The sequence below is a fragment of the Zalophus californianus genome, chromosome 10 (assembly GCF_009762305.2).
Source record: "Zalophus californianus isolate mZalCal1 chromosome 10, mZalCal1.pri.v2, whole genome shotgun sequence".
Taxonomy (NCBI): Eukaryota; Metazoa; Chordata; class Mammalia; order Carnivora; family Otariidae; genus Zalophus; species Zalophus californianus.
In genome coordinates this window covers 67735704-67748444 of record NC_045604.1, presented here as the reverse complement: position 1 = coordinate 67748444, position 12741 = coordinate 67735704, and the positions used below count along the sequence as shown (strand labels likewise).

General features: G+C 39.5%; 1 protein-coding gene across 13 annotated transcripts in view; it reads left to right on the top strand.

Annotated features, from left to right (window-relative positions):
* The window catches only part of DNAH14 (dynein axonemal heavy chain 14), a 334785-nt gene that overhangs the window by 248654 nt on the left and 73390 nt on the right, over positions 1 to 12741 (top strand). For 12 of the 13 annotated variants that reach the window (XM_027613953.2, XM_027613959.2, XM_027613960.2 and 9 more), the window contains 3 exons: positions 6491 to 6631; positions 7510 to 7725; positions 12502 to 12732. In XM_027613953.2, coding sequence (XP_027469754.2) covers positions 6491 to 6631; positions 7510 to 7725; positions 12502 to 12732 — 588 coding nt within the window. The remainder of the gene's footprint in view (positions 1 to 6490; positions 6632 to 7509; positions 7726 to 12501; positions 12733 to 12741) is intronic. The other variant, XM_027613961.2, reaches the window with a different exon arrangement.

The window sequence follows — 12741 nt, the reverse complement described above, 5'->3', positions numbered from 1 at the left end:
CAAAAAGAATAAAATGCCTAAGAATAAATTTAATCAAGGAGGTGAAAGACCAGTACTCTGAAAACTGTAAGACATTGATGAAAAAAAGGAAGAAGACACAAATGAATGGAAGAAGAGTCTGCACGTGGCTAGGAAGAGTTAATATTGTAAAATGTCTATACTACCCAAAGCAAGCTATAGATTAAAAGCAATCTCTGTCAAAATTCCAAGGCATTTTTCACAGAAATAGGACAAACAATCCTAAAATTTGTATGGGGCCACAAAATTTCTTATCTTTTGTTTTTTTGATGATACCTATTCTAACAGGTATAAGGTGATATCTCTGGTTTTAATTTGCATCACCTCTGATGATCAGTGATGTTGAGTATCTTTTCATGTCTGTTGGCCATCTGTATGTCTTCTTTGGAAAAATGTTTCGTTCCTCTGCTCATTTTTTTAAAGGTTTATTATTTATTTATTTATTTAGAGGGAGAGCACGCGTGGGTGGGGGGAGGGGCAGAGGGAAAGGGAGAGAGAATCCCAAGCCGACTTTTCGCCAAGCACAGAGCCTGTTGTGGGCCTCCATTCCACAACCCTGAGATCATGACCTGAGCCTAAATCAAGAGTCAGATACTTAACCAACTGAGCCACCCAGGTGCTCCATCGTCTGCTCATTTTTTAATCAAATGGTTTGTTTTTTTGTTACTGAGTTGTAGAAGTTCTTTATATATTTTGGATATTAGCCTCTTATCCAACTGTTTTACAAAACTGCTCTCCCATTTTGTAGGTTACCCTTTCATTTTCTTCCCTTTCATTTTGTTAATTGTTTATTTTGCTCTGCAGAAACTTTGAAGTTTGAAGTACTCCCAATTGGTGATTTTTGCTTTTGTTGTTTATGCTTTTGGTGTTATATCCAAAAAATCATCACCAAGACCAATATCAAGCAGTTTCTTCCCTACATTTTCTACTAGGAGTTTTATGGTATCAGTTTTATAGTATTTTGATTTATTTTGAGTTAATTTGTGTGAGTGGTGTAAGGTAGGAGTCCATTTCCATTGTTCTGCATGTTTTCCCAGCACCTTTTGTTGAAGAGACTGTCCTTTCCCTGTTGGGTTGTCTTGGCTCCCTTGTTGACCATATATTAGTTGACCATATATGCCAGGATTTGATCCTGGACTCTCTATTCTGTTCCATTAGTCTGTGTGTCTATTTTATGGTGGTACCATACTGTTTTTATTATTGTATAGAAATGCTACTGATTTCTGGATATTGATCTTATATCCTGCAACTTCACTAACATTGTTGATTAGTTCTAACAGTTTTTTGGTTGAGTCTTTGGGATTTTTTATACAAAAGCATGTCATCTGCAGATAGTGACACTTTTACTTAATTCCTTTCTGATTTGGGTGCTGTTTATTTCTTTGTCTTGCCTGATTGCTCTGATCAGGACTTCCAATACTATAGTGAGTAAGCATGATGAGAGTGGGCATCCTTATCCTGTTCCTGATCTTAGAGGAAAAACTCTCAGGTTTTCACCATGGAGTATAATGTTAGCTATGGCTTGTATTAACTGCCCTTTATTATCTTAAGGTTTGTTCCTTCTATACCCAATCTGTTGATGTTTTTTTATCATGAAAGGATATTGTATTCTGTCAGATGCTTTTTCTGCATTTATTGTGATGATCACGTGACTTTTATCATTCTCTTAATATGATGTAATATATTTATTGATTTGCATATGTTGAACCATCCTTCCATCCCAGGGATAAATCCTACATGGTCATGGTGCACAACTCTTTTAAAGTGTTCTTAACCGACTGAACCACCCAGGCGCCCCTCTTTTAATGTGTTCTTGAATTCAGTTTGCTGGTATTTTGTTGAGAATTTTTGCATCTATATTCATCAAGGATATTAGTCTATAGTTTTATTTTTCAGGTCAGTTATTTTATTTTTCTGTGATTTGGAATAGATAATTCTGTTTCTTTATTTTCCTTGACTCTCTGTGTTGATCTCTGTGCATTTGATAAAATAACCACCTCTCCCTATCCTGACAGAATGGTCTTGTGTAAGAGATAAAAACCTCCTCAGTCCAGCCTGAGCTCCTGCTTGTCTCCCACACCATGGCAGTGCCCGGGCAGCCTTGTTTGTTCTTAGAGGCTCCCAGAATTCAGAATTAGTGTCCCAAAGGGGAGCATGTCAGTCAGCACCTAGATCGGGCTCCCTGGAAGCCTGTGTAAATAGTTTTCTTCAGGGACAGATTGGGAGATGGGTGTTTCTGTCTGAGCCCTCGGCACTGAGCCAGTTAAGAACTGTTTCTTGGTTTGCTGTGGTTCTATGGGACCCACAGATGCAAGCCACCAGAGCCAGGTGCTCAAGTGGTGTATCCTCTGGGCCATCGCCACCAACGCCGGGGCACCTACCAGCCTCCCAGGTCCCTGGGGAAGATCACAGTCAGCCCCTAAATGTGTGCTAAACTAGAAGCCTGACCTGCAGGCCGCAGCCTCTTTCAAATAGCTGGGAGACAGGCATTTCTATCTGCCTCCTCTATGCTGAGCCCTGGGGTGCTGAGGCAGGAGGAGCGGGGGCCAGTTAGAAAGTATTTGCTCCAGTCAGGTGGGTCTTCTGGATGCAAGCCATCTTGGCTTTCACTCTTAAAAGTTGAGACACTAGAGGTTGGGTTCAAAATCTTTGCCCTCAGGGGGAAGCTGGAGTTGTGAGTTCTCCTGTTTGTGTCACTGTGCCAGGGGTGAGGATTATGGTGAGAGTGTGTCTCAGCCTTTCCTGTTGGGAAGTGAGGACTCTTCATTGGCCCAGTGTGTCGCAGTTGCTCAGCTAGTTTCTGTATTTCTTTCATGGGGAACTGTTGCATGTGTAGCTGTAGGTTTGGTGCATCCGCAGGCACAGGTGAGTTCAGAGGCCTCCTCTGTCGCCATCTTGGACAAGAGCTCCCTGTTGCATATTCTTTCACGCTTGGTATGTTTGATTTTGGTATTTACTGCAGTTCTCCTGATATTCATTATTTTTTTGTGTATTTTTTGTATTTTCATTCATTTACCCCACAAATTCTTATTTATAATATTGTCCATTTGTTTTTCCTCTTATCCAGTGGTAGGATAGAAAAAAGTAAACTCTAAATTTCAGTCAGAACCTTACTTATTAACAGGCTACATTCCCTTCCAGCTCGCAACCAGGGCCTTCACGAGAAGTTTCTAATATTTTAACTCATTGAACTCAAAAAAGTGTATTTGAAATGTATATAAAATGTTAATGGATACACTTAGTGTTTTAAAAGTGACTGTAGTAGTTAACTCCACTGGTTTGAAGCCCTTCATTGAGATTTTCTCCTCACTCAGTTATGTACTGCCTCCTATTTAAAAAAAAAATAGGTCTTTTATTCACCTGGGCCCTAATATAAAAAATATTCCCAAAAAATCTAGGAAACTTTAGGGGAAATAAATAATGCCACAACATATGATATCACATGAGCATTCATTAAAAATGTTCCTTTGGGGAACATAGTGCCTATCATAAAAGGAAATTTCATGGGTTTACATGAAAAGATGTTCAGCATCACTCATTGTCGACCTTGGAGAGTCTTGGAGCTGGGGTGGCGAAGGAACTGAGGAAAAAAGACAGCAGTACAGCGAGGCACAGGGGACCCCGAGCAATCAGCCCGAGGTGCCGAGGTTTATTTTCCATAATCTTACATACCTTCTACAGCAATATAGATCTATAATGATTTACAGCAGGGGCTTAGTAAGGCACATTCTGCCATGTACATAGGATTAGTCCAGCGTGTATGATAAGGATCTTTAAAGCAGGACAAAGGAACAAAGAGGGGAGTGCACAGTGTGGTGTTTACAGCTGGCTTCCTATCTACAGAACATCTCCTGGTGCCTACTTTAGAACTGACCGCACACGTCCCAAGGGCTGTGGGAAACAGAACGCCACAACAACCACTGGTGCATGTTCATTCAGACTCGGAGATCTCTGAGAAAACTGGAGATTGCAGGGTTAAAAATAACCCGAAAGGATCAGAGTGAAATGCCCTTGGGACGTGTGCGGTCAGTTCTAAAGTAGGCACCAGGAGATGTTCTGTAGATAGGAAGCCAGCTGTAAAACACCACACTGTGCACTCCCCTCTTTGTTCCTTTGTCCTGCTTTAAAGATCCTTATCATACACGCTGGACTAGTCCTATGTACATGGCAGAATGTGCCTTACTAAGCCCCTGCTGTAAATCATTATAGATCTATATTGCTGTAGAAGGTATGTAAGATTATGGAAAATAAACCTCGGCACCTCGGGCTGATTGCTCGGGGTCCCCTGTGCCTCGTTGTACTGTCGTCTTTTTTCCTCAGTTCCTTCGCCGCCCCAGGTCCACGACTCTCAGAGGTCGACAACTCATCATCAGGGAAATGCAAATCAAAACCACAGTAACACCTCACACCTGTCAGGATGGCCAAAGTCAAAAACACAAGAAACAACAGGTGTTGGCGAGGATGTGGAGAAAGGGGAACCCTCATGCACTGTTGGTGGGAATGCAAACTGGTGCAGCCATTGTGGACAACAGTATGGATCAGTGGTACTGATCACTACCATATGATCAGTAATTCCACTACTGGTTATTTACCCAAAGAATGTGAAAATACTAACTGGAAAACATACATGAACCCCGATGTTGATAGCCGAGTTATCTACAATAGCCAAGATATGGAAGCAGCCCAAGTGTCCATCGACTGATGACTGGATAAAGAAGATGTATATATACTACAGAATATTACTCAGCCATAAAAAATGAAATCTTGCCATTTGCAACGACGTGGATGGAACTAGAGGGTATTATGCTAAGCGAAATAAGTCAGAGAAAGATCAATGCCATATGATCTCATTCATATGTGGAATTTGAGAAACAAAACAAACGAACAAAAAGCCAAAAAAACAGACTCTTAACTCTAGAGAACACACTGATGGTCACCAAAGAGGAGGTGGGTAGGGGAGTCGGGGAATAGGGGATGGGGATTAAGGAGTGTGCTTGTGAGGAGCACTGAGCAATGTATAGATTGCTGAGTCACTATATTGTACACCTGAAACCAATATAACACTGTATGTTAACGACACTGGAACTAAAGGAATCAAATGACAGTACAAAGCAAAAAAAGAAAGAGAAAGGAATTTCATTGTGTTTAATTGAATCAGTAAATCCTACACTTGAATATTTATATAGCTCACTAGGTCATGAGTAGCAAGAACATTTTCTCAGAAAAATCAGAGGACATGAGCAAGCAAACAAAAACAGCATTTTATATTAGAGTGAAAACAACTGAGTGATTATTATGGGTGAACCAGGAATAAATAAATCAGAGTAATCATGCCAAAAGTAGCTAATGTGTATATATTTTTTTAATTAGGTGTTTTCACCAGGATAACATCTTTAGAATAGGAGTGGGAATGATAAATTAGAAACTGCGTTCAGTAAGCACAATTTTGTACATATGATATCATGAACAAACTGTGTTCAAGTCTCTGTGCTAAACACTGTCTGCAAAGATTTTGAGAAGACACAAACATCTTTCAAAAATATAAATATAAATATAAAATATAAATAGCAATATAAGGATGATATAAAGATAATAAGGCCACAACCCAAGAGATAATATCAGGCAATTAATAATTACTTCTCATGATGGTTATAAACAGTACATCAGTGTAGATGTGACAGGACTGAGGCTTTGTGACAGCTAGAATGTGATAATGTATTTTAAAGAATGCCTTGGATCTACATCCCTTTAAGGAAGGATTTCAGGGTAAGGGAAGGATGTGAGCCAAACCCCAGAGGCAAGAACATTTAAGGAGCATGGACAAAATGCGTTAGAAAGCAGTCTGGCTACAGGGCAATATTATTGGAAAGGAGACCACACTGGGGAGGGAGGTTGGGGTCGGATCAGAGAGGCTTTTATTGACGGGGCCAAAACTTCGGGCCATATCCGTGGGTGATCATTTCTATAGAAATTCACCAAATGCTTTTGAGCAAAGGCATTATCAAGATAAGTGCTAATTTAAGAATATCATTTTGTCAGCTATTCATGACGATACCTTTCCCCAGACAGCCCAGGCATAGTTTAAGGCCCCTTTATCCTACCGGCCTCACTTCAAAACCCCATTAGTTCCTCCTGGCTGGCCAGTGTATCTGGAATGAGAAAGTTCAGTCAGAGAAGGAAACTGGATATAACATTTTCTGTGTGAAAAAGAAATCAGAAAATGATGAATCTTCAAGTGCTGAGCTTGTATGAAAGCCTGTTGAGGAAAGTGGCATTAAAGACAAACTGGAGTATCAAGGAATCATTTATTTACTGACTACATTTTTATTGTTAACATAGCCCATCTCTCCAGGAAGATATTCCAGGATGTGAAAATGAAGTGGCCATGCACTGTATTTATATAAGTGACAATTAAACTCTTGAGGCAAAATGAGAGTAGTAGTGTCTCAATAATGAATGAATTGTCTTTCAGGTTGAAGAACATCTGCTGTTTTTGCAAGCAGCCTACAAAGACATAGTTGCTGAAAAACAACTCTTAGCCAACAGAAGAAAACTGGCCACCAAGCGCCTGCAGTGTGCATCTATCCTACTAACCGCGCTGGAGGATGAGAAGGCATGACTCTCTTTGGCTCTATATCTCCTTCAGTAATTTCTCCCGGGCTTGACAAGCCCCAAGATGCTATTTCACCCAAGGTTGTATCATGTACCCCCTAAAACTATCTTATCATCCAGTTGTTTTTTACTAAGATCAGTAGGCACTCGTGATAAAAATAAAGGAGTTCTGGTCAAGTGTCTTAACCCAGAGGCAACAGACTACAAGGAACCAACCTGACTTTCTCTTGCTCCCCAGACCGCAGTTCTCCAGTCTAATGAGGTCCACGGTAAACTGTCAGTAAGCTTTCCCTGTTGAGCCCAGAGACAACCCAAGCCAAATGCATAAACCAAGAGCGGCTGAAGGGGATGAGATGTCATAAGGGAGAAGAACATTTTATTCTGCTCTGTCAATCCTCAGACCTCTTTTATCTCTTTTTTTAAATTTCTGCTGATCTTCTCTAAGTTTCAACTTCCTGGTCTTAAAATGGCTTTTACTTAATAGGATATCGAAAGTGTCAAATGAGATTTTCAAAGTAAAATTCCTGTTAGACATGGAAGGATTTAATAAATATCGGTCACTATTATTATGGAACCCCATTAATAATATAATGAATTGTTATTTTAAAATTATCCTGCTTTATGACTCAGAGGACTTGATGTGGCTATCAGTGCTAACAAATACAACACTGTTGACAAATCCAAGAATAGGACTCATGTTCTCCTTAGAAAACTGTTTTATAATATTATCCGAGACTAATTTTAATGCGAACACAGCATGAGAACAGTAATAGTAATAGCAATGCTAGATCCAAGTTGGAGACCATGAATATCTTAAATGTCTCATAATAGTATATGTTATGTCAAATAACAAGAACTCACTTTTATTTTAACATTTAGACTCGATGGCAAGAAACAATCAATCAAATAGACAAGAAGTTGGAAGGAATTTTGGGTGACATACTTATTTCTGCAGCGTGCATTGTCTACACTGGAGTGTTAACAGCAGAATTTCGCCAGTTAATTGTGAACAAATGGGAGATTCTTTGCCCTAAAAACAACATTTCTTTGTCTCCTAACTTTTCCTTAATTGAAGTCATGGCACAAAAACACGAGGTAGTAACATGTTTCTATTATCCAGTTAAGTGGCTGTTGTTGATTTGAATTTTGGGTGTAAATGCATTTTTTTTAAACTGGGATCTATTCCCCAAATTGTTTTGATAAAGGAAAATACTGTAATTTGTTCCAGGTCTTTAAAAAAAAATTTTTTTTAATTATAATTCTAATGCTGCAGCTAGTTACATCTCTTATTTATCATACTCTGGGCAAAAGTCACAGAAAATCCTCTAACTCATTGTAATCCTACTGCCTCACCCTAATAAATAGAGCCAGTTTCTCTCCCAGAAGCCCCTTTCATTAATAAAATTGGTGAACTCAGGGCACCTGGGTGGTTCAGTAGGTTAAGCATCTGGCTATTGATTTTGGCTCAGGTCATGATCTCAGGGTCATGGGATCAGGCCCTCTCTCCCTTTCCCTTTGCCCCTCCCTGCACTTGCTCACTCATTCTCTCTAAAAATGAGTAAATAAAATCTTTAAAAAAATAAAATAGGTGAACTTACTGAGCCACAGGTAGTATTCTTAGAAAGAGCCAAAAACATAGACCTCACATTTATCAATAAATATTTATTGTCTATCTGTCTATGTTGAGGGGATAAAAAAGAAATACACCTTTTGTTTATTCATCCCCAAAGAGTAATTTTAGATTGATTCCCCCACTGATAACCCAACTTAAACTGACCATCCAATCTACAAAATGTCTCAGAAGCAAATACTGGCTTCTCATTTTCATAATGCTAATAACCAACTTAAACCCAAATATATCAATAATTACATTAGATGTAAGGGGTCTAAAAGGTCCACTTAAAAGGGTAAGATTCTAAGACCATATAAAAATATAAACCAAAGCATAAAACAGAAACCATAAGTTATCTAGAAAGGACACATCTAAAACGTAAAGGTTGACAGCAAAAAAAAAAAAAAAAATGGGAGGAAATTTCTACAGATTACCAAAAAAGGACAAAATAGACTATAAGGCAAAAAAAGATTATTAGAATTAAATAAGTTTATGTTACAATAAGAATTAGTTTAAGTCTCCAAGAATGTTTTATCAATTCTGAATTTGTTTGTACCTACTAATAAGACTTCAAATAATTTTAAAGCACACATTAAAAGAACTATAGATAAAAATGGACAAATCTACAATCTTAGTGAAAGATCTTAACACACTTCTTCCTATAACTCATAGAAAAAAAAGCACAAAAATAAGTAAGAATAGAGAAGATTTGAGCAACATAATCAGCAAACAGACTTAATGAGCATACACAGGACACTACAGCCTACACCTGAAACTTACACATTCTATGCAAGCACATGTAGAACACTGCCCAAAACTGACCATATCACCAACCACAAAAAAGTTTCAACAAATATCAAAGGACTGAAATCACAGAGTACGTTATCTGTCCAAAAGGCAACTAAGCTAGAAGTCAATAATTAAAAGCTTCTTTGAAAATCCCCATATTTCTGGAAATTAGGACATACACTCCCAAACTAACCACAGGTCAGAGAAGCAATCAGAATTGAAAAAATGAAGCATTGGTCAAAGCTTTTCCTTTGAGACTAGAAACATATCCACCGTCTCCACTGTATCTAACACCCTAGCAGAGATCCTAGATAGAGCAGTAAGGCAAGAAAAAGATATTAGGATTGGAAAAGAAGAAAAAAACAAAAAATAGAAATTCTTGCAGATATGTACCTAGAAAATCCAAGAGGATCTATAGATACATCATCAGAATTCATAAAACTTTAGTAAAGTTTCTCAACGTTTCTGGAATTGAAGTCAGTATATGGAAACTAATTACATTTCTCTACACCAGCAACAAACAGGGTGCACAATGTTTGTAGATACCCTTTATCATAGCATCAAAATGAATCCATCAAGAAGTTGTGTGAAACTTACAGAAACAAAACTATAAAATAACTATTGTGATAAATTTTAAGAAACCTAAATAAGTGAAGAGTTATGCCATGTTCATGAACTGAAAGACTCAGTATCCTGAAGCTGCCAGTTCTTCCCAAATGGGCTGTAGATCCAGTGTAATCCCAATCAGCATTCCAGCAGGTAGGGGAGCAGGTACGTGCTTACCTGACAGACTGATTCTGAAAGTTAAAAGAGAAGGCAGAGAGCCAACGTGTCTAAGATATTGTTGATGAAGAACAAGGTGGAAGGACTTGCTGTATCAAATATCAACATTTAAGACATTTGGTTAGAACAGTGGAATTATTTATCCATGTGTGTCCCAGTGCAGGACAAACACCACCACCAATGGGGCAGAACAGAGAGCCCAGAAACAGACCCACCTGTACATGGACATCTGATTTATGACAAAGCTGATACCGCAGTGCAGTGAGGAATGGGTAGTGTTTTCAATAAATAGTGAATATCCAGAAGCGAAAGAAAAAGAAAAAGAAATTTGATCATTACCTCACACCATACATAAAAATTCAATTGCAACTGAATTGTGGACCTAACTGTGGAAGGCAAGTTAGTAAAGCATAATTTAAGAGAATATGTTCATGACCCCAAGAAAAGATTTTTTAAGCGGAACTAACCATAAAGGGAAACATTAATTAAATCTAAATTAAAATTTAGACTTTCTGTTCATCAAAAGACAGCACTCAGAGGATATAAAGAGAAGTCAATGAATAGAAGAGGATATTTGCAATAAAAAGAACTACTACCAATCAGTAAGCTAAAGACATACAAGCCAGTAAATAAGTGGGTAAGAACCTTGAACAGGCGGCTCACAAAATCACCAATAAACATTTGAAAGGTGCTTAACCTCATTATTCATTAGGGGAATGAAAGTTAAATCTAAAATGAGATATGGTAACACATCAGCCAAAAGGACTAACATTTGAAAGACTAATAATTTTAGGAGTTAGCATGGATATGAAGTAACAGAAATTCTCATACACTGCTGGTAAGAATATAAAATGCTAAAATCATCTTAGAAAGCTGACTTTAGCTACAAGTATTAAAAATACACATCCCTGGGGTGCCTGGGTGGTTCAGCCGGTTAAGCATCCGACTCTTGATCTCAGCTTGGGTCTTGATCTCAGGGTCGTGAGTTCAAGCCCCATGTTAGGTTCCATGCTGGGTGTGGAGCCTACTTAAAAAAAAAAACCCTTGGGGACACCTGGGTGGCTCAGCTGGTTAAGCATCTGCCTTCGGCTCAGGTCATGATCCCAGGATCCTGGGATCGAGTCCCACATGGGCCTCCTTGCTCAGCAGGGAGGCTGCTTCTCCCTCTGCCTGCCGCTCCCCCTGCTTGTATTCTCAAGCTCTCTTGCTCTCTCTTTCTCTGGCAAATAAATAAATAAAATCTTAAAAAAAAGTTATAATAAAAAAATTTTAAAAAAACCCATGACCAACATTCCTAGGTGTTTATCCATAAGAAATGCATATGTAAGTTGATCAAAAGAATATAAAATAATGTTCATTGTAGCATTATTCATAATAGCCCAAAACTTGAGAAACACTCTAAATGCCCTCACCAGTAGAATGGATAAATAAATCTAAGTGTGTTCGTAAATACAGCAGTGAGAATGAATAAATACAGTTATAAAAAAAAAAACACAGATGAGGTCAGACAGAAAAGGGAATATCTTGAAGATTGCCTTTATCTAAAGTTCCAAAATTAGCAAAATGAAAATTAGAGCATTTAGGAGCACATACTTTGGTAAAACAATAAAGAAAAGCATGGAAGTCAGAATGATATTTTTTTTAAGATTTTATTTATTGGACAGAGCAAGGGAGCGCAAGCAGGGGGAGGGACAGGCAGAGGGAGAGGGAGAAGCAGACCCCACTGAGCAAGGAGCCTGACGCGGGGCTTGATCCCAGGACCCCAGGATCATGACCTGAGCCGAAGGCAGCTGCTTAACCAACTGAGCCCCCCAGGCGCCCCCTGATTGATTGGTTTTTTTTAAAATAGAAACTCTTAGGTCGGAAGTTTGTCTCTCTCCCCGCGCTGACCTTGTGCACCTGTGCAGACGGAGCTACTCCTGGGTTTCAGGACTCTTCATCTCCTGTCCAGGTTCCTCTTGTGTAGACTTTGAGAGCATGCAGTTCTTCACAGGCTTAGACAAAATACTTCTTTCCTTTAGAAACTGACAGGTATCCTTGGCTTCTCCGGGGACGCTCTGCCACCTTTCACTGGACCGTCCCCGGGCCCTGTTCCTTCTCTGACTTCCATGAGCCTTCCTGGCTTTTTCCTCCCAACCTGCTGGTACTGCCCTGAAGTCAGAGCTGCAGGCAAAGACTCTGTAAAGATGAGAAGTTTATCAGTCTTGGAGTCAGCATCTGAGTCAAACCCTGGGTCTGCGTCTTCCTCCGACAGGATGACCATGGGCAGACCCCGGTTCCTCCTCCCGAGAAATGAGTGTTGTTGTCTCAGATGAGCTAGATAATGTACGTGTGTGCTCGGCAGGAGGTGGGTGTGCAACAGAGGAACTGTAATTACCTCTGTATCATTCTGTGTTCTTGCGTGGCTCATGTGTGCATTCGAGTCCAAGATCCTTGGGAACAGTTCTTACCTCTCAACCATATCATCTTTGTTGTGATGGGCATTTGTCCTTCCTGATGAACAGAAAAATGTCAATTAGTGAATAATTACTCATCTTACCCAAAATTTCATATCCCAGTATTTTAAATTGTTCATCTCCTTCGTCCTTTTAAGGAGTATTTGATTTTTCTAAAGGCAGTGATCCTGTAGGATCCTGAAGATGTGAACAAGTGTATGAAACCATAAGGTACCAATGCTCTCGTTCCAGATCAGCCGATGGCACTCTCAGGGGCTCCCCCTTGGTCAGTATTCAACCGACAATGCCATCCTGATCAAGAACAGCCTGCAGTGGCCGCTGCTGATTGACCCACACAAGCAGGCGCACAACTGGATCCGGCAGATGGAAGGGCCCCGGCTGCAGGAGCTCTCCATCAAGGACAGCGGTTACATCCAAACAATTGAAAATGCTATGAAAACAGGAGGGAGTGTCCTCTTGCAGGTATTTGGG